The sequence below is a fragment of the Varanus komodoensis genome, unplaced genomic scaffold (assembly GCF_004798865.1).
Source record: "Varanus komodoensis strain SLA01 unplaced genomic scaffold, ASM479886v1 scaffold12, whole genome shotgun sequence".
NCBI classification, from domain to species: domain Eukaryota; kingdom Metazoa; phylum Chordata; class Lepidosauria; order Squamata; family Varanidae; genus Varanus; species Varanus komodoensis.
In genome coordinates this window covers 26,865,307-26,887,971 of record NW_025335349.1, presented here as the reverse complement: position 1 = coordinate 26,887,971, position 22,665 = coordinate 26,865,307, and the positions used below count along the sequence as shown (strand labels likewise).

The 22,665-nt window shown below is 41.0% G+C and overlaps 2 protein-coding genes across 5 annotated transcripts in view; one reads left to right on the top strand and one right to left on the bottom strand.

Annotated features, from left to right (window-relative positions):
• DIP2B (disco interacting protein 2 homolog B) overlaps nt 1-22,665 on the bottom strand; it is a 188,873-nt gene that overhangs the window by 125,042 nt on the left and 41,166 nt on the right. The window lies entirely within an intron of this gene.
• LOC123019268 lies at nt 10,760-20,815 on the top strand. The gene is made up of 2 exons (XM_044422034.1): nt 10,760-14,158; nt 14,301-20,815. Exons 1-2 carry the CDS (start codon nt 13,925-13,927, stop codon nt 16,134-16,136), a joined length of 2,070 nt encoding a protein of 689 aa, XP_044277969.1. The 5' UTR covers nt 10,760-13,924; the 3' UTR covers nt 16,137-20,815.

Sequence of the window (22,665 nt, the reverse complement as noted above, 5' to 3'; positions counted from 1 at the left end):
TGGGAATGTGTGTCATACTGAGATGAGAGATGCAGAGATACTTCTCTCAAGGCCAGACTCTCCAGGTGGGTAGGCAACCTCTGGGAATAACCAAGATGTACAGCTGGCAGGCGGGAACTCAGAACGCGGGAGTCAGGAATCAACAAAGGAGGGCAGCCATGTTGGAGTATCAGTGCATGGAGAGCATGCTCACTTGCAGAAGGCCCCTCCCAAAGAACAGTTCCTGAAGGTGATTGCTAGATTGGGTTCAAGAAGCCACTCTGCATGCTCAGAGATTCATTCTGGATGTTTTGTGTTTTGGGGGTCAATAAAAACACTTTGCAAGGAAAACACTCTGTGTCCTTGGAATGTGAGAAGGAGAAACCCGAGCTCCCTACAGCTGGAATACCCTACCGTAGTTCCTCCTAAAAAGACGGATATAACTAACATGTGCCACTGTGGCCAATTCTGATATCATCAGGCAAGAGCACAGCTGGCATGCTAGCCTTAGCTACGCTAATGTGCTTCTGCTGCATAACCCCATCCAACAGAAAGTGTATCCTATCGCTTGATCTGCCCACCAGCTAACAGAAGCAGCTCCGGCTTGCATGGTTTAAGCTTTAATCTGTTCACCCTCATCCAGGCCATTAATGACATCAGGCTTTCATTTAGAACGTGAGCAGTTTCCCTGGATTTAGATGGAAAGGAAAATCCAAGAGAGTTGCTCTAGTTCTAAATTGGTGCCTGATGTCAGTAACAGACTAGATGACGGCAAACAATCTAAAGCTTAAGCTAAACAAGACAGAGGTGCTTCTGGTAAATCAAAATGCAAATCACAGTATATGCAATCAAACTGTGCTGGATGGGTTTACCTTCCCCTTGAGGAATCAGGCTGGTAGTCTAGGTGTATTCTGAACCTGGATGCCCAGGTTTTGCTGCTAGCTAGAACTGTGTGTAGCTGCAACTAAGGCACCCAAAATGCCTGTTCCTAGAGACAGCTGATCTAGCCATGGTCATGCACGCATTAGTTACATACATACATCCCAACTGGACTATACTAGCATGCTTTACGCAGGGCTGTTTTTGAAAACAGTTCTGAAGCTTCAACTGGTCCAGAATGCTATGGCCATACAGATGGCGAGTCACAGGAAGCACACGACTCCTTTGCTGCAACAACTCCACTGGACCATTTCCAGCCACAATTCAAAGTGCTGGTGATAACCTAGAAAGACTTGGGACATGAAAGACCTCCTTTTTCCATACAAGCCTGCCTAAGGGACTTAAGATCTTTGGGGCACACCCTTCTCTTAGCACTGCTGCCTTCAGAGGCATGTGTGATGGTGAGGCAGGACAGGGCTTTCTTGGAGGTTGCTTCCAGGCTGAGGAACTCCCAGTCAAGAGGGGTCAACCCTGGCTCCCTCTCAGCTGTCCTTTCACCAGCAGACAAAACCATTTCATTAAAGCAGGCATTGGCATGTAAGCAGCTCAGTTAAGTTGGGTGCTGTTTTTATTCTATTACTGTTGTGGTTTTAATTGTGCGTTCTAAGCACTTGCTTTAGTATTGTTTTAATCAATGTTACATTTATCAACAGTTGTAAGCAATCCTGGGTGCTGTTTCTTGGTAGAAACGTGGAATACAAGTGAAAAATAAAATAATGATCTGCATGCAGGTTTTGCTTTTCAATCCAAGCCAAATTTCTCAGGATTGTTCAACAGCACCCAGGTGCATTATGCATTAGATGAAACATAAATATTATCAGTTCCAGCAGGTGGTAACCAATATCCAGAAAGCTATCACAATGAATGGAAAAACGAGAAGTGAAAGGAAAAGAATGGAACAAAGGCCCTCTGGTTAATACGTAAAGAGTTAAACAACATCTCACATGACAGTTATCTATGGCAGTGAGGAATTCTATGTAGGACTTTCAATCACGGAGCCACTCCAGTCCCAAGAGTTTTCACATCACATCAGGTTGCTGTTACACTGGAGCCCTGCAGCCAGTGCTAACCATTCCTTATCTTTCCCACCTTTTGCTTTCATCTTCCTTTTCTACCACCATCCCACCATCTCCCATTTCCCCAGAGGAATTTCCCTAGTCTCTTTGAGCTTGACTGCTCAGAAAATGACAAACAGATTAAATACTTGGGACTGTTTGCTAGGCTCTAAAAAGAATTGTGGTGCTGGAGGAGACTCCTGCGAGTCCCGTGGACCGCAAGACGATCAAACCAGTCAGTCCTAGAGGAGATCAACCCTGACTGCTCTTTAGAAGGCCAGATACTGAAGATGAAACTCAAATACTTTGGCTACCTAATGAGAAGGAAGGACTCCTGGAGAAGAGCCTAATGCTGGGAACAATAGATGGCAAAAGAAGACGGGGACGGCAGAGGATGAGGTGGCTAGATGGAGTCACTGAGGCAGTTGGTGTGAGCTTAGGTGGATTCTGGGAGATGGTGGAGGACAGGAAGGCCTGGAGGAGTGTTGTCCATGGGGTCGCGATGGGTCGGACACGATGTACACATTCCTGGAGTCTAAGCAAAACATGGAACAGAGGGGGGAAAGGCAGCTTGCTTACCTGTCATGTTGTTCTTTGAGTGGTCATCTGTGCTTTCACACATATGGGGCTCTACACAAAAAATCAGTGTTTTGGAGACCCAGGTTTACAACTAATTTGGTCCATCTAATTATGAGAGAAATTATGTGCTGTCACCTTTTAATTGGGGACAAAGAATTACTGAGTTCAACAATGGTCTTCTGAAGTAAAATAATATTCAAATAGTGCCACAGTGTGAGATCAAACCCCAACAACAAAACAGCCATTGTCATCCCTAGCTCCAGGCAGGGTGCATTGAGTGGGGTGGGGGAGAATAGCTACAATTGCCAGTGGTTGGTAGAGCTGTCAAAAGCAGTACAACTGATCATAATTTGAGCTGGAAATAACACAGGAATCATGCAGAAAAAAGGCCAGACCTCATGCCCAAGTTACTGAAAAAAATTCTAAAATTAAACCATCTAACACTACATCAAGTGAACGTGGGAATTCTGCTTCTTCCCAAAACTTAACGCTATAAATCTGGCAAAGCAACACTTCATTCCTTCCTTTCTTTTTCATCCAAGAATTCCCTACCCATTACATTTAATTGTTGGCAATGCCCATTAAATGAAATATTGTATATGTTAAACTGTTTTGTAAGATGTGCTTTGAACTGAGCTACAGTAACACTGCATTATAAAGCAGCAGTGATGTGATTGGAAGTATGAGGCAGGGAATACTTAAATACATTCAGGTAGCTTAATGCCACTGTGCCAGTGCAGCACTAGACAGGTTATCCACATCAATGTTGTATCATGGGCAATTGCCAGCAATTCAAGACACAGCACAGAACAGCCCAGAAACAAGTCAGGCACCCAAAGCTTCCCTTTATGCAATCTTGATACATTTGTTTCTTTTAAAAAAGAAATGGGCTGCATTATGAAGATGAAAGACTGAGGGGTCTGTGAAAGAAGGAAGCTGCAAGAGACTCAGCACTGCAGTCTCCCTCCTTCCCCATTCATTAGAACACCTCTCCCATCATGTCACGTTTTTGCCCAGGCGGCCAGCTGGTCAGCTCCTTCTCTGTCAGAGTAGGGATGGGAGGCAGATCAACTCCCCCTTCAGAGGGCAGAGCGCTGGCTCCAACCTCTTAGGAGGAATTGTTCTTTAAAGGGTAAGTGTGAGCTTCAGTGGACTCTGGGGGATGGTGGAGGACAGGAAGGCCTGGAGGAATGTTGTCCATGGAGTCTCGATGGGTCGGACACGACTTCGAGACTAACAACAACTGAGGTTTTTAGTCAAAGACCACATTCAGACATCACAATAAATCAAAGTTTTCTAGAACTGTGACTTACTGTGAACAATTCAGTGTGCTCATGCACATTCCTTAATCACTCCAACTTGGTCCTCCTGCTAGTGGGAATGGAAAATAAGCCAGGGATTCTGTCCATGAATTTTTTAATGTGATGTCCAAAACAGGACCTCAGATTCATAGTGACATCCAAACATGTCAATGCAGCTTTTCAATCTTTACCATGCAATTATCTCTTGTTCAGTAAGTACAATATTAAATTCTTCAGTATAAGGTACCAAGTCTCAATACACTCTGAGCTGGGACACTCTCCATCAGGGATTATTCATGAAAAAATAAGCTAAGAATTAATGTAATTCTCCTAACACCTTCCAATCTGCATACAACTGGTCGTTCTCCTCTAGTGGAAGTCTGTAGGATGCTGGTAGTAGGAGATCTGCAGCAGCTGGTAGTAGCTGCTAGGCCCCAGCTGAGATTGCCTGGGGCCTAGCAAATACAAATGTTGTATTCATTAAATAGATGCCTTCCTTGGGGGCATTAAAAACATAGTCTTTGGCTGAAAGGTGTTGGAATGAAATACATTCTTGACTAAATAAATTATTGCTTTCAAGGAGCAGCCTGAGGCCTTCCTTTTCCTTTACATGCAGGTTTAGGATGGTGGTCTGTTTGTTTTCTTTGGGTACAGCTCACTTATATCCTGCAGAGATCAGTATCAACCCAATGTTTCCAGGTTCCAAACTTTTCCTAATGCAAAAGGTATGATTCTTATCCCAGGGACACCCCAAACTCCAGTTATCCACTCATTCCTCAGATAAAGGAGATCAGAAGGATAAGAAAATACTAAATCTAATACATGTGAACCAAGCTTTATGAACCACAAATATATTCATTTTCAAGTATTTAAATAAGTGAGGTCAAAGAGTTAGCTTCAGTGTTTTTTCAGAGCTAAACTAAAACCAATCAACCAGGAGTGAATGTGTATATTATGGCTAAAGTATTAGAGTAGAAATGCTAACATCAGTTATCATAATCCTTTGGTGCCACACTGCAGATAGGACAGCTAACTGTGGAATGCAATACATTTCACGCTGAAGTTTACAGCGAGTCTTCCAGTGATATTGATGGTGCTGGTTTATGCCTTTGCTCCAGAAGTGAGAAAAATGCAGCAACCTGTTCTAACCTGCCTTGAAATGAGCACCAGATGCAAACCACACATTTTAAAAAACATGGCCTCAACAGCCTGTATGCAAGGCACACAACGCTAAGCTTTCAGTTATGTTTACATCAGTAACTGCTGCTTGAGGAATTTCATTGCTAAGGAAACCATACTGGCACATAACCAACATGGCTAATATGCCAAAGCCATTATTCTGTCAGCTACAATGTTCATTACAAATAGGATCATGGTAAGAGGGGCCTCTCTCTTTCCCCTCAAAGCCAGCTTTTTAAAGTTTCAAAAGCACTCTGTTTAAATGGCACAAGTTGGGCTGCAGAAGGCACTGCATTTTTTGAGAGACTTTTAAAACAGCAGCTGAGATCAAGGCAGTGGGTAGAAGGTATTATACCAGTGCATGCACTTCTGGGGGTGGGGGGAGGGGTAACATACCCTCCTATCATCTCAGTGGACAAGTCTGTATCACAACAAGTCACTGTGGGTTAAGTTATCCTTGGGGTATTGCAGTGTGTGCAGGCCTCTATTTTGAACATGTTTGTACTGGATAGTTTTTATGTTATGCAAACCCAGGCAGAAGGGGTTCTGCAAGGGTTAAAGAACCCTCACCTAATTCTAAAACAGATCATATGATATGTGTGGATTGTTTAATCCTCACACAACCCCTGCTGCCTGAGCTTGCACAACACAACATGCCACAGCAACTGCCAACTAGGATATTCAAAATGATGGCTAGCATGTCCATGGGCAGCCCCAAAGGTTAATTAATCTACGGTAGCTCATCATGACATGTGCATTCAGTCACTGTGTGTTCTTCTGTCCACAAAATGTAGGATAAAAATTACAGGAAAATCATAACTCTACTAGCAATCAGGAAATAGACTGAGAAAATGTATCTTTAAAACATCTCTGTGTTAGCTTTCTTATTACATATTCTTAACTGAGGCAGATTGTCTTCTGCTACACTGGACAATGGTCAGAAAGAATCCAAAAATAATGCAGCTTGTTCAGAGCATTGGAGTTAACTGCATTTCCCTTTCCACCATCAATGCATCTCTTCCTCCTTTTCATCATCCTCTGAGGAGAGGAAATGAACATGTACATTGGAATGCTATTTTGTAACCTGGGGTAGCTCCTTATACTCAGGAACTCTCTGACTTTTCTTTTCAGACTTTGCTTCTAACAGTGTAACTAACACTTCCACATTAAAAGGGAAAAAAAGACTAACAGGACAGGGAGCACATGAATTTTTCACTTGGGTACATGTAACTAAGTATTAACAAAGTTAGGGCTGATTTCCTGTAGGCTGATATCTATACTGGCATATGCTGAGTAGAACAGTCAAGCTATGGGGATTTTGCCCACAGGTAGCTGAACTTTCCATGGCTTTGCGTGAGTCCACCGTAGATGAACCCACTTTTGGGTCAGGGTGAGTGTTTCCCCACTGTTATCCCTGTAAATGTAAATTCCATAGTTTTCAAGGCAGAAGATAAGGAATTAAGATGATTACATCAGCTGAATTTAATGTCATCCACATAATCTGCCATAGGTCAATCTACCCTAGGAGGATCAATGGGAGAGAAAAGAAGGATGGTGAAGACAACACCGCAGCTTGCTCCACCTGGACTGTCCCCCCACTTCCTGCTGCTCAGAACTGAGCATCACAAACTGAACAATGAGAAGGACTTGTCTGAGTTGTCCTGTTTTGACATGTTCTTAATGTATTTTTGTTTTGCTATACTTTAGTTTCATTTTATTTTACTACAGTATCCTTGGAAGGATTTGTAGCCTTAAAAGATGGGATATAAATAAATAAATGTATTAATAAAACCAAACATGGTCTATCAAATCAGTATGGTATGCACTAGTTCATCACAGCAATATGCTACTTGGAAGCAACTAAAAGCAAAACAATCCTGGCCTGTGAATTTGTAACCTATTTCTGATGCAACCATTTCAGGGAATAAATTATCTAGCAGTTCTATAAGGCAAGATGCATTAGTAATCATAAACAGGGAAATCCTGTATCTGCTTCAATAACAAGTTTTAAATGCTGCTTGAAGAAGACTTTAATAGATTGCTCCAAATAAATTGTTACTTCACAAACAGAATCAACATGCCCTTTTAATGCGCTGAAGAGAGGGCCATCTGGCTTCACGGCAAGCTGTAAGCTGAACATGGCAGTATTCTTCATCACAACAGCTGCCCCCCACCCCACTACATTTCTAAAATCAGGGGAAGTATTTTCACTCTCTCCCCCGTTAGCACATCTACACTGCCAAAATGCTGAAACAGCAAGAAAAGGCATTTCCCCTCAACTATACAAGTTTCACTTACGGAGCCTTATATCCTTCTTCTATTATTTCCCCCTTGTGGCATACTGCCTCTTCTGGTTATGTTCTGAAAAATAAGTCTCTTCTAAAAGGAGCATCTTTTGTTAATTTAACCATCCTGATTTCTAAGTGTGTCTATTTACTAGAGAAGGATAGGGTGGTTCTAGTTATGAATACGCACTCAGCAGTTTCTTGGCAGGCATATGTGCATGTGGAGGATCTATAACAAAAGGAGGACAGAGATTACCAAAGAGTTGCTTGAATTTGCTTGACAGCAAAGTTTGCACAGAAATTTTGTTGAAAGAGATCTTCTGCAGAGATACTATGCTACCAAATGTATCTCAGTGGCATTTGCTTTAAGGAAAAAAGCCTGACTAATGACTTAATATCGACTTTAAATAACAATCACAAACATATTACTTAACATGTTTTAAAAACTGAATACCCATGTGCTCATCTGCACAATTTCTTCAGTCCCTGCAAGCACACACAGACACATATGTGCACATGTTTGTGGCAAGACAGAGAGCATGTTATAGGATAGCATGGCTTCACCTTCAGCATACTCTTTTCTTTTTGAATCAAGTTGAAACTCCAATCACCAAAGATTAGCTGATGGACAAACAACTGTGAACACTGAAAGAGGGGTGAGATGACTTGTGATTCTCTAAATGTTTTGTCCTTTAACATGCATTATTTCTCACCACTGGCTGCGCTGGTTAGCACAATAGGAGTTGTAGGCCAAAGTATGTGGAAAGCTACAAGTTGCCCACCCAGGCCTAAAAGCTGGGTGAGGGGCTAGGCAAAGGAAGTGTTAATGGGTCTTTCTTTTTCCATCTCCTTGGTTTAAGTAAGCAAAAACTGCTAGTCCTATTACTGAACTATTAAACAATTATGACTTCCTATGCATTATAGATTATTGTCATTCTCTTTTGTTTCCACCTTGCATTGTGGCAAACCCAAAATTTAAAATACAAGCTTTAAGCAAAACTGAAACTAAAAATCAAATGATCCAGAACTGTGACCTGCAACACCACTGCTGCAAGCTGTATTACTACATCCGTTCAAATGAAGCTGCTATCCCTGGGCTTTCAGAGGCAGGTTGATCTCTCTCCTCTAACCCATTTTCTCAACGTTAACAGAAATGGCTCTAGGCTGGCCTTAGCAGTTTCAATAAATGCCATCCTCAGCTAAGATATATAATCCTAAGAAACATGTTTGAGTGCTTTAGTAAATTAATGAAACATGCAATCTCACACAAACATCTTATGTATGTTCATTTCTCTACACATCCAAGGCATTACTAAAATCATTAACTTTTCTTTACTATCTTTTACAAGTCTCCCTCTAGGAATCTAGAAAGACTGAAAGCATATTTTCCCCTAATAACAAGGCAACAGAAACCAGTGTGTTGTAGTGTTTACAGTGCTAGATTGGGACTGTGACAACCTATGTGCAAGCCCCCACTCAGACATGAAGCCAAGTCCATCCAGACACTATTTTCAGCTGAACTTTCCTCTCATAGTTGTTGTGAGGATAAAATGGAGAGGAGGAAATAGAGATGTGGGACTTTTTTCTCTCTAAACATACCTTAGTATCGCACCCTTAGTCTCTTTTAGTTTAGAGGACAGAATAGCTTAAAAATAAGGGTTAATTAACACAGCCAGGAGCCAAAGCAGCACTTGAAGTATCCCAGATGCACACAGCAGGATTATATAAATTCTCTTCCTACCTTGAGGAACAACTACCCACTCCACCAGAAGTTCCTTACATTAGAAGAGAAAAATCAGTATGTGTGCATGCATTCACACACACACAATCAATAAGCAGTGGGCTTCTCAGGTACTAACCCATGTCTGCACACCCATTTTCACTGAAAGGAATCAACGTAGCATAGACATTACAATTATCTTTTTTAATATTGCAACTATGTTATGAAATTCTAACTTGCCAAAGGCTTAATGGCTGAGCTAGGATTTGTGCATAGGCCTGTCTAAACCTTGTGAACACAACTATCTGAGCTTGGAGTGAGGCTACAGCATTGCAATGGTTCTACTTCAGGTACTGGAGCTTGGGGTATACTGTCTGGTCCCATGGATTCTTATGAGTCCATTCAAGGTTCTGATTCTAACCTAAAAAGCCTTATTGAGCTTGAGACCACAACACCTCAGCGAGTGCTTCTCCCAGCTTGAATCTACCTAGACACTATGACCAACATCTGAGGCCTTCATCTGAGTACCACCTCAAAGGACAGCAACAATAGGGAAGGCCTTCTCAGTAGCAGCCCTCAATCATCTCCCCACTAAGACCTGCCTGCTGCCAATTCTGCTATGTTTTTGGTGGCTTTTCTCTGAAGCACCTGGCATTTATGCATATAGGGAAGGGGGATTAATGTCAGTCCAAATGTATTAGGAAAACTCTTTTGGTTGCTTATTTAAATTTTTATAAAGTAAATTTTATTCAGTTTTATTGCACTGGTTTGCTGAGCTTTGGTCATGAAGCACCCAGACAGCTTTGGCTATTAGGTGGTACAGAAATGAAATAAAATGAACAATCAAATATAATTTATGCTGAACTGTACATGCTCCTTAATCATGGAGGGAGCAGGAAAGCCCACAAATGAGATATTTTTAGACACATGCAGTAACACAGCAGATACTATTCTGAAAAAAGAAAGGAATCCACCATTTCACCAAGGACTACTGGAAAGCGACAGTAACATTTATTCCTGGCAAGTAGATTACAATGGCTAATTGTGCTAGCATCAGCTACTGAATCTTAAACCGGGCAGAGGGACAGCCATAAAAGAGCATACACACAATATGTTGGCATTTGACATTTTGAAAGGGAAAAAATAGGCACATGCTTCTTACACAAGCACATTTAACAGCATGTCTCTTCACTGTCTATTAGTGGTTAGAGCCAGACTATGGCCTGAGAAACCCAAACATCAAATCCCTACTCAGCCATGAAGCTCACTGGATAAACCAGTCACTTTCTCATAGCTTAACATATCTCAAAAAGTTGTTGTAAGAATAAAGGCAGGTTGTACACTATGCTGATCTATTGGAGAAATCATTTGTTCTCCTATCATTAATGTATGGCTGTGAAAGTTAGTATGGCTGTGAAAGTTGGACCATAAGGAAGGCTGAGCACCGAAGAATTGAGACCTTTGAATTGCGGTGCTGGAGGAGACTCCTGCGAGTCCCTTGGACTGCAAGGCGATCAAACCGGTCAGTCCTAGAGGAGATCAACCCTGACTGCTCTTTAGAAGGCCAGATACTGAAGATGAAACTCAAATACTTTAGCCACCTAATGAGAAGGAAGGACTCCCTGGAGAAGAGCCTAATGCTGGGAACAATAGATGGCAAAAGAAGAAGAGGACGGCAGAGAATGAAGTGGCTAGATGGAGTCACTGAAGCAGTCGGCGTGGTCTTAAGTGGACTCTGGGGGATGGTGGAGGACAGGAAGGCCTGGAGGAATGTTGTCCATGGGGTCGCGATGGGTTGGACACAACTTCAAGACTAACAACAACAAACCACATTTCAATGTATCTCAAAAATCCATGGATTTAAAGGCCTATTCTGTTTGAACTACAACTTGCATTTCCCAGAGGCATTTCAAGTTGCATCTGTACCTCTTTGTAGTACACTGACCAGGTTCCCACAACACAAGCCACATGTGTTATCATGACATAGGAACTCAAAACTACTTCCCACAGGATGGCTTGTTCTTGACAACAACCCATAGCTTGTTCTAGGGAGTTGTACCCAAGATGGGTTGTTATGTCATCCAAATCTAGGATATCAATCCCATCATGGATAGCAAGAATGGCAGCAACTCCTGGTGATCTCACTGCCCATGAAAACTGTTTCACCAATGCTTGAGCAACCATCACTGGTTCATTAGGCTTTCTAAAATACATATATAAAATTGGGCAACACAAACCAGCCAAACAAAGGTCTTCAATTGAACTCACGTATTTGGCATTCCTGAACACTAAGATATCAGCATGAAATCTGATATGTGTTTGCAGGACACAATTGTACATTTCAAGTTCAAATACCAGGGGAACCCCCACAGCTCTATTCAAAAAGCAAAAATGACAAAATAATTCTGAATTTGCTCTGAAAACTGGGATACCAGAATAGAACTTCAGGTACACAATCTTTCATTTCAAGTTTTATCCCTAGTTCAACTCTTAACACTGCTTTCCAATCAAGTCATTCACTACCAAAGCCTCTCAAACATGATTTAATAGTTCTATGGAAAAGCAAGTGCATCTGATAGAACTCAAACCCTATACCAGTGGTGGTGAACCTTTGGCACGCATGCCACAGCAGGCACACACAGCCCTCTCTGTTGGCAAGAGAGCCAAGTTGCCCCAGCATCACCCCAGCAGTCGAGCATCAGATAACAGCACACATAGGGGCCATGCGCATGCTTGGAAAGGAGTAGCAGCGCCAGGCAAGGATGTCACGAGCCACAATTCATTAGTTGCGACTTGTCCGAGCTTTTGCATGGCTGGTCAGTGTGCTGACAAGGATATACATATATTGGCTTGGACTGGCTGTGAGTTGTTTTTTCTAAACTAAGACCTCAGTATTCAGGTTTTACTGCAGTGTTGGCACTTTGCGATGAATAAGTGGGTTTTGGGTTGCAGGCTGGGCACTTGGTCTCTAAAAGGTTTGCCATCACTGCCCTATACCTTACAAAATAGTTATATCATCCTGCATAAACTAAACATTTTGATAAGAATCTACCACAAGTCCATGTTGAGCTTTGGCTGATACAGATTAGGATCTACTTCTCATTAAAAAATAATTTCAGTAACTTGTTTAGAAAGTTGTGGATGATGAACTCTTCTGCTCAAACACTGTTTGTCAACTATTTTTTACCAGGATATATGAAAAGCTAGGTTCAAGTATTTGACTTATGGAGGGAAGGATAGGGAGGCCGTTGATGAAATACACAAAGGCTTCCCTCCAATTTTAACCGAATCACGTCTCTCCTGCATGCTTTTAAAAACAAGCCACAAGAAAAGAGAAGGGAAGAAAGTTCACCTCTGGCACTTCTGTAACTTAAGCACTGGCTGGGTTCCCTTGAAATCCAGCTGATGAAAAAAGACACAAGGTAAAAATAGCACTAAACTAAAGCTATAGAAAATTATAATATTATTTTTAATTTGAATGTTTAATTAATTTCTCTTTAAAAAGACACTAGTGGACTTAAAACAAAAGTACTGAAACATACACACTAGAAACAATTTCCATTGAAGTACCAAAATACTGGCGCAGACCCTAATCAAAACTACTAATGCATGAAAAGCCCACCATTTGCTTTTAGATGCCTGGAAGTTTTGACCTGAAAGGAGAAAAACAGATGTTGCTGGTGTCAGCTGGTCCTTAGTGGGGAAAGCGTTCCACTGTTGGGAGTGGGGAGTGGGGTCACCACTGACAAGGCCCTCATCCTTGCAGCTATCCTCTGTAACCCCTTCTGGGAAAGCAATCTGAAGATAGCTCTGGATATTGATTGCAATGTGTGGGAAGCAAAAAGAAGAGCAACCTTATCTAACTATTTATTTATTTATGCTTTGTGCCCTACCTTTCAGCAAAAATGGCACAAAAGATGGCTTATGGACATAGTTACAGTTCATGACAGTAATACATTAAAAATAACACAACAATCACAAAATAACAATGTAAGTAAAAATTAAAAACAGCACCCAACACAACAGACCCTCCTCCTGGGAAAAGACCCTTTTAGATAAAGCAGTCTCCCTCCTAGAAAAATGATAGCACAGAGGAAGCAAAACCAGCCAGCCTTGGGAAGGGGCTCCACAGTCTGGGAATGACTCTCAAAAAGGCACTCTCTCGGGTCACCACCAACTGCACCTCTGAATCAGTGATGTGGGTTTTCAAGAAATTAAACATGAAAATGTCGCAGTGTCCTAAATAATTTGGTATCTGATTTAGCAAATTTATCTTATATTTAGTAAATACAACTTTAAAAGTTCACCAATTATATGTGTTGTGTACACACACACACACACACACACACAACAAACATTTTTCCATGAGCCCTCAATAGTTGAAATGAAACGTTTGCTTGGGAGGCAGGGGGTGAGAGAGAAAAAGCACTCCGTACGGGTAATATGCTACTTTTTAAAAAATCCAGTGCTTTACTGGGATATTATTTTTATTATAAACCCTAGGGATATTTTAAGACAGGCCATCTCTGTAACACTCATTTCCCTTACACTGTTTACACTTAAAGAAAAGAATCCAGGCACTGAAAACTGTTAATATACTAATTTTAACCAAAGAGCTGTGCATGATATGCCACGGTTGTCCCTTAATCTATTCCAGAGTGAATTTCACCGAGGCCTGGGAATGGAAAATTTCCTGTGGAAAAAAAATAGTACTAGAAAATTTTCCATTACAGAAAATTTTCCACTCCACATCACTGCTAAACACACAGAGCACTCACTACTTCATTTCTTTTGAGAAGCTTAGGCAGGCTGGAAGTCTTTGAATCAAACCCTGTTCAGATTTTAAGAAACGACTTTCAGCTTTAGCTTAATTTTGAAATAGTCATAATGCCTAACCAGAAAACTGGTGTGTGGCATCACTACACTGAAACCACTGAAGGAAAGAAGATAATAGGTCAATGTAAATACTGTGGCCAGACATATGCAAATAATGCAACAAGAATGAAAAGACATCTGACAATATGCAAAAAATGTCCAGAAAGAGTACAATCTTCTTACAAGAAGCTACTACAGTTAAGTGCTGGAACAACCTCTGGGAAAAGTCTACTTCAGGAATTAATCGTAAGTAAATAGTAAACTTAACTCTTCAGACTAGCATCTCTAACACCTGTTAATTTTATAACTATGTAAGCATGTTATGGTTTAGAAGTCCATTAACTGTAGATTAGAACAGACCAAAATTGTTTTTCCCCTTTTGTTGCAGGAATTTGGGAACTCAAGTGAAGCAACAATTTTTCCAAAAGTGAACACTGAAAGTGTTAAGCTGCCAGCTCTGGGGAAAGTAGAAGCAGGGCCTTCTTTTTCAAGATCAGTGCCTCAAGATATGCAATCCATGAGTAGCTGCTCAGGGCAGCCTAGTTTTCTAGCTAAATTTGTAGACAAAATGTCGAAAGAAGATCAAGAAAGAGCTGACGAGACATTAGCTCGAGCTATATTTGCAAGCAGAATACCTCTTTCCATAACGGAAAATCAATACTGGAAGGAGCATTACAAACTAATTCGCCCATCTTATAAGTTACCATCACGTTATCGCCTATCACATTCTCTTTTAGACAGAGAGTACAACAGAGTCCAAACAATGGCTGTTCAGAGGATCAGTCAAACAGAGGCACTGACGCTGATATCAACTGGGTGGACTAATATACAAGGAAAGTCTTTACTGAGCATTATGTTTGCCATGCCTGAACCAGTATTTCTCAAAGCAATTCCTACCACATCTTCTCATCATACCACTGAATGTATAGCAAACTTACTGACTGAAGAGATTGAAAGTGCAGGTCCACAAAGGGTACAAGCCCTAGTGACTGATAATGCAAGTAGCATGAAAACTGCCTGGCAAATATTAAAAGGAAAGTACCCTCATTTAATAATATTTGGCTGTCTTGCTTCTGAGTTAAATCTTCTAGCAAAGGACATAGTAAGTGTGAGCACAATGAAAACAGTGCTAGCAAACTGCAAAGCAATTGTGAAAGCATTCAGAAATCATCATGAGGTTAATCAAGCTTTGAAAAGATTACAGAAAGAGAAACAGGGAAGGGAAAAAGCATTTTTATTGCCATCAGAAACTAGATGGGACTCGGTCATAAAGTGTTTAGACAGTTTGCTGCATGCTAAGAACTGTTTGCAGTGTACTTCACTAGAAGGTGCAGTCTCCCAGATTATTTTTGCAAACACCTGTGATCACACTGATAACAATATGTTTTGGGTTCAAGTTGAAGGAATATTCAATTTGCTACTACCAATTTCAGAGGCTATCCAGAAACTTGAAGGAGAGAAAACAACTCTTTCAAATATTCCAGCCATATTCAGGAAACTGAATGAAAACCTAACTGAACTTTTGCCTTCTTCACCTCTTTCCAAAGAAGAAGTCACACTAGTAAAGCAAGCATTTCATAACAGATCTGAGCATTGTTTTCATCCAGTTCACCTGGCAGCCAATCTACTAGATCCTAGACACTGTGGAGAACATTTATCTGAAAATGAATTATCAACTGCTCTTGATACAATCATGGAATTAGCTAAGAACATCCCAAACATTGATGAAATAACTGTGATGACGGACATTGCAGAATATCGTGCAAAAGAAAAGCTTTGGAGCCAGGACATCATTTGGCGGGCATCAGAGAATGTCTCCCCTCTCACATGGTGGAAGGGATATTGCAACACCAGACAACTGTCCAGGGTTGCCATAAGGATCCTAAGCATTCCACCCACTGCCGCTTCCTGTCAAAAGAACTGGAAGGCATTCAACTCAATCAATGCAAAGAAGAGGAACAGGCTAACAAATGAACGTACCGCCAAGCTTATTTCTGTGTCTCAAAATCTCTCATTATTGCAAGAGAATCAGTCACATGTGCAACTCATGAAAAGGATGAAGTATGATCTGCTGTTCCAAGACTCATTGCAGGCAGAATCAATGTTCAGGGAAATAGAATGTGGCTCAGGCAGTTCTGAATCAGATTCACCACTATCTGGACTAGAACTTGCAAGTAGTGTAGGGACTTTTACAGACAGCGAAATGGAAGATACTGCTCAGTGAAAGTTAAACTTTGTTGAAATAAATCAGTGGGCAAGAGTGGCTTATCATATTTAGACATGAAAAATTTGGTATATCAATGGCTCTCAGTGTATTTACCCTCCCCTTACAGTTTCAACAATGTTAGGAAAATGCATTCTATGTGTTCGTAATGTCTTAAAGTATTTACATATATTCTAATCAAAATAGTAGCCAAGTTAAGCTTTGAGTGATTTTTTAAAATATAAATAAATACTCTTCACTGATATTTTGTTTCCTAATGGCATAATTCAGTTCAACTGATTTCACACAAAATGTAAAAATATTATGATGTAACTTTTAAAGTTTTGTTTATTAAAAATAAAATCCAAATCAGCATGTCAAATTGGATCACAAATAACTAAGGGCATGAGGAAAAGTTCAGATTCAAACAGTTCCAGAAATCCCAGATGACTGAATTAATGCAGAGAACTGTCTTGAGTTCTATTTAGAATTTCTTCCATTCTTACCCTATAACCCAAATCAAGCAATGTCTGTAGCTGTAACTATCTGCAGTGCATTCATATATGTGTCTACTCAGAAGTAGAATCCCAAGGGGTTCAGTGGAAGTTACCCAGTATAGGAATACAGGGCTTAATCACAGATATTTTGCCAATATTCCAGCTGGTTTTCTCCCTGCTCCCACTACCCCCAATTAAGTAGGTCAGGGTTTTACCAAGAAGGCAAGAAGAGTCCAGAACAACCAATAACAAAAGAACTGAAGGTTGCTAGAACAAAATACTTTGTGCAAAACCCTCCAACTCCTAAGGAGAAAGCAGAAGGGATGAGAAAAGCAGGTGAATTTTTAAAGGTTATCCCCACAGCAACAGAAACCCTTTCAGTGAGTCACCGAAAGTCACTCAGTTTGAATTAAGAACTTAGCTTTCCAATGTAAGTGAAATATCTGTTTAATGAAGGTAAAGGGGGTGGAAAGGCTCAGTCAAGGAGATCTCAAGGTAAGGAAATATGAATCAATTTAAACTACAGTACAGGAAAATAATGTGACTACCATAAGATTAGTGCCTGACGAACAATGGCATTATTACCTTAATTTACCTTGCTATTCATCACTGTTTCTTGAATAAAATATTCTTGCTATGAGTTGCCAAAACAACACCTGGCAGGAACAAGATGGTAGTATTGGCTGACTTCAGCATGCCCCAAGGCTTCCAAGGAAAATATCCTTAGAGAAAGAAACTTAATGTGATTCCACATTGATTCTCCCAGTAAGTGTAAGAAGTCACATTATACTGGGAAGAAGAGGATAAATCAAAGCAGCTGAAGAATAAGCCCCTTTGCAGCCCATTCCTTCCAGAGTTTTGTGTACATTTGTTGTTTTCACATGATGATTCTGCCCCACTTCCATCAAGCAAAGCCAACAATTTGACAGAGGTCTCTTGCTGCCAAAGAAATCAGTATCACAAAAGCATCATCTTTTCAGTTCAGGTTCTGCTGCTTCTTGATTGTATCTGAAACAGCTTCATCCATTTCTCAAATTCATTAACTTCCTCTGGGAGAGACCTGCCTCATTTTTCTGCACAGTAAGTGTGCATTATCCAGTTTTTCAGATAGGGACTGCTGTGATAGAAACATTTCCTCCTGTACAGATGCCAGTACAATGATGGATGATTCCATGGCTTGAGGCTGCAAGTATCTCCTGAACTACACCATTATTTCAGGGTTGACAGAAGAACTTGCCACTAACTTTATTTTTGTTTAATCCTGAAATATTGAATTCAGAACAATCCAGTTTACCAGAATAAGAGGTGATATTACCCATAAAAATAGTTGCATGGAGCTGCCCATACACATGTTGACAAGCACTCACTTCTAAAATCACCTTCAGAGTATCAAAGAATTTAAGCATCAGTAAGAAGCTATATAGATTTTTCTCTTATAAAATTATAGAACTACCAGTATCCCTTTCATCTACATTTTTCATTAATGCAGTGGTGGGCAATTGAAACTGTCTGCAGAACTAGATGCTCCCGCCCCCATGGTGCTCCTTTGCAAGCTGGGTGACATCAACAAAATGACACAATGTCTCTAATGTCATGTGGTCCCTTCCCAGGCACATCAGAGTCATGCTCCTCCCCGCAGCATGTGTGTTGAGAACCAACTTTGCTGTGTGCAAAGCTCCTTCCATAGGAACAGGCCCATGTGCAGCAAAGCCACCTTCCCTGCTCGTTTTCTTCTACTGTTGTGAAGATACAAGGCAGGTGAATTTGTTCAGCTTGGCTTAACTTGTCCTTCCCCTTCCCTGTGAAGAGTAGGTGAAGGACAAACAAAGTCAACTCATCTGGCACCTGTAGGAGCTCCCAAAAGTGTCAGCCAAGTGCATACCTAACACTCCCTCAAAGAAATCTCTTTATCTCTTACTGCAGATCAAAGATTAGAGGATTCTTTTTCCCAAAGCCCCTGCTAGGCCAGAGGATGGTGCCTGGGGAAGGGGCAAGTTTGTTCCACAAGCTGAGCAGGCAACTTCCACAGGCTAGATTAGGACTGCAAGCCAGAGGTTACCCACCCATACTCATTTTTTAATGTCAGTTTGAAAAACTGGAGAAAACTTGAAGAAATGTAAGGAGATCTTAAAAGTGCAGTGTTGACTGCAATAATTTAACAATGAAAAGGTCTTACCAAGAAAAAAAATCAGATCTGGAAAGGCTGAAAATTAGCTGAAAACCTGGGAATGGTCAATCCTACTGCATATGGTCAGGTCTGGTATATTACCATCATATTTGTTCAGATCTGCTGGCTAGCCTAAGTTTAATACAAGCCATACACAAATACTACAGATAATTTTGTACTGGATGGAATGAAAATAGAGAACACATAAAAGAGTGGAACCTATACCTCTGGGTGAATAACTTGCGCTTGACTTTAATAGAAATGGACTGCCCTTCAGACCCTAAAGCGGGGGTTCTGCTAACAGTGATGCTCTTGATACCAAGACCAACCACCTGCATGACTGCTAGTTAAGAAAAAGTGCACACACGCTGCATTCAATGCACTCCAAATATACTGTATACCATTTTTTAAGGGAATGAATGGTGACATCAAAGTTCACATAGCCCATGTAAGGTGAGGCAGCAAGTCAGCTAATATTTCATTTCTTGATTGAAATGAAATGCTAAGGTAGCCAAACTAGGGCTACAACAGTAGTCATTGTGCAATATGGGCTCATCTTTCATTTCAATCTGAAAATCTACTTTAATCCTACTAGACCTGCATCATTCTCTTATAAACATAATTATTCCTTCATCTCTACACCCAAAATAATTCCCCTTAAATATTTTTAAGGGAAAAATATTTAAGGAAAAAATACTCACCTCTCAAAAAATCAACAAAGAAAACTTGGAGTACATTCTTAAGCAAAGTGCAATGTAAATTTCAAAGGAGTATGGTCATTTCACAATTTTTAACATTGTCCCCAAGTCAGTCTTATTCTTATTCTTATTCATTTCTATACCACCCCACATTTGGAGATCAAAATGTCAACCGGCTCTGCAAGAAACACAAGCTCCAAGTAGTGAACACAAGCACAGACATGTAAACTTCCTACATGGCAAATATTTTACAATCTGCAGTGGGTTGTCCTGTCAAGCCCTGGACAAAAAAAAAAAGAATCCAAAGCAAACAAGAAGACACTCACAAAGAAGGAATGACCCTAAACAGAATATGTTTCCTCTAGCTATAGCAACAATAGCATCCTTTTATACAAGGCTTTTCATTCAAATTACTGTCCCTATTAACAAACAGAAATATTTTACCTTAACCAACATAATTTAGATGAACTTTGAAAATCCAACATGACTCTTCAAGAATCAGTTCCTCATACCTAGAGGGAAAATGTTTCATTTAAGTTGCCGGGTGCCTTCTGCTTTGCTTTTAGATGTTTCTTTTGCTCAGGCTTAAAACCTGCAAGCCCTAACATGCCCCAAGCAGAAATCACTGGCATATCCAAACACAGTTTGCTTCCTTCAGCCTCCCCACTCCTCCAGTATATTTGCTAATATTCTGGTTAGCAAAATTGTGTAAGATGCCCTTGGAAGTCAGCTGCCTACAAATTGGTCTGTGTTCCTTTCAACATATTGATTAGCAAGTTTTTTTTTCTAAAAATGTTCCAAACTCGTATCAAATATTCAATATATTCTGCAAGGTGTTAATGAAAATTAAAGGTTCAACTGAGAAGACATTTGAAGGGGAAAGGCAAAACATTGGCTTTGGTTAAAAAATCTAAGGAGAAGCAGCTTACACTAGGGGAGCGGATTTCTGCACCCCCCACACCTGCTCTGAAGCTTTTCCAAACTGTTTGGAGTTATTTCTTTTAAAATGGAATGAAGATGGGGAATAAACCTGTGACAGCCCTCCCCATGTACAAGAAAATAAGAGCTTTTCTTACTCATGCAGCCAAAATTAACACATGCTCTAAAATTACATTTCCTTGAGTTAACTGCCGCTTTAGCACAGTTCTAGCTTAAGAGCAAAAACTGAATGCCCCAGAGGAGGAACATACTAAATGTGGCATGCTCATTTGGTATATTTAAACTTGGTGACAGAAACGTTGGTGGATCTAATCTTTGCTGACATGCAGAAGTGTGTAACTGTTTCTATGCAGTTGCCTTTACAGTGGTACCTCGGCTCACGAACGCCTTGGTTCATGACCAAATCAGGTAGTGAACAAAAATTTCATGAAAAATTTGACTTGGATCACGAACTCAGCATTGGGTAGTGACCAAGATCACAGCCATCCCCCCCCCCCCCCCCGGAGTGGTGAGATGGCCACAATTGTAGTTGCGTTCGTGCAGGGATTATGTGCATGATCACGGGCTCGCTCCTGCAGGAAAGGCAGGCGCAATCTCGGCCATCTACCCCCTCAACCAGCACGATTACGGCCATCTTCCCCCCCCCCCCGAGTGGGGAGATGGCCACAACGCAGTTGCAGGGAAGACGTGCATGATCGTGGCTGTGCTGTGCTGTGTCCGTCTTTCCTGCAGGAGCGTGCCCGTGCCAGGATTTCTTTGAGAAGCAGCACTACAACATAAGTATAACGAATAGAGGGTTGAATCTGATGAACAATAACAACCAGAGTCGGGGAACAGATTAAGTTCGTGAGCCAAGGCACCACTGTATTCTTTCCCCTTCTGTCCTTTCATGAAAAGCTAGGAAATCATTTTGGGCTTTGCAGGTGCCCTGGTAGGAAAATGTTTCCTGTCTTACTTGCAAAAGGTTGGCCAGGCACTGCAAGCTTGTTATCTCTTTTCCCGCAACAGAGATTATCAGAAACCTCTGAAGGTAGTCAGCAGTGATATCAAGCCCTTTCTATTTGCTTATTTTACAAGGACAAACACTTAAACTGAGGCAAAGGCTTCCAAACTGCAGTTCAAATGGTAACTTGTTTTATTAAGCGTCAGGAGGGAAGAGGTACTCTTTGGAGCACTGGGGAATGGAAGAGGCCTGGAAGGAAGGATGGAAGGAAGGACGGATGGGAGGAAGGCCAAATAGAACTGTCAGTCCATGGCTATAGACAAAACCACTCTTGGATGAGCTCTTTCATATCATCCAGGAGCCCAGAAGAAAGGCAACAGTACACACGTTTAACTGTGTTGTGGTATCTCCCTACTCCCATTTCAGTTAACTGGGTCCTGCTGATAGGGACTTGATGCATGACTTACATATACAACAGGTCCACCTTGATTTCCAGCAATAGAGCAATGTGGATTTTTTAAAACGATAATTAATGCCAGATTTCTTTCAAAAACTCTAGGTTTAAAATGTAAAAATACACAAGTCATCACAAGCAGATCCTTTCTTCTTCTTTTTTAGCATTATGATTATACAGAGCCTTGCAAGGAGAAGTTCAATTTGTAGAAAATGTGAAGAAAAGGCGAAAACATTCCTTCATACAAAATAATATTTCCATCTATCACTGAACTTCAAAATATTATCTCATTTCTTCAAATTTGTCCCATGTCACATTGCTCACTATAGGAGAGAGTGCCATAACTGTTAACACAACTTGGTGGAAGAAAGGAGGCTGAGAATGTTTTATTGGCACAAGCAGAATTCCATATGTGATCCTCTGGATCCCAGCCATACTCTATTGTAAGTGATTCTATTATTCTCTAGCAAACACAGTGCCTATGTTCACACAGAACAACAAACCATGCTAAAGACTGCTTGCCATTATGTATGAATTCCGCGATCGTGGTGAAGAACAGCACATTTGGTTACTGCGAATCCCCATGGAGAACCAACAGTTCTAAGTTTTCCACATTTCAGCATCATTTGTCCTTATGCTATTTCATTTGCAATGTTTTCCATGGTTTCCCCCTTTCTGACAGCAAGTTTGGCGCTGCCCTGTTCTGCCTCCCAACAGTTGAGTTGCCAGCGGGCACTGACTGGCTGTCTCCATACTCGCTGTTGTTCCTCCTGGAGCACACTCCCCACTGCACAGCTGCCCCATCTCACTGCCACCATCTGCCATGTCCACTCCCCACTCTGTCACCCCATC

Excerpts from the sequence above, each read along its gene's own strand:
- LOC123019268 (XM_044422034.1), top strand. The coding sequence starts at position 13,925 with ATGCCTAACCAGAAAACTGGTGTGTGGCATCACTACACTGAAACCACT. Across the intron at positions 14,159-14,300 it reads GTCTACTTCAGGAATTAATC|GAATTTGGGAACTCAAGTGA; the intron begins GTAAGTAAATAG and ends CTTTTGTTGCAG.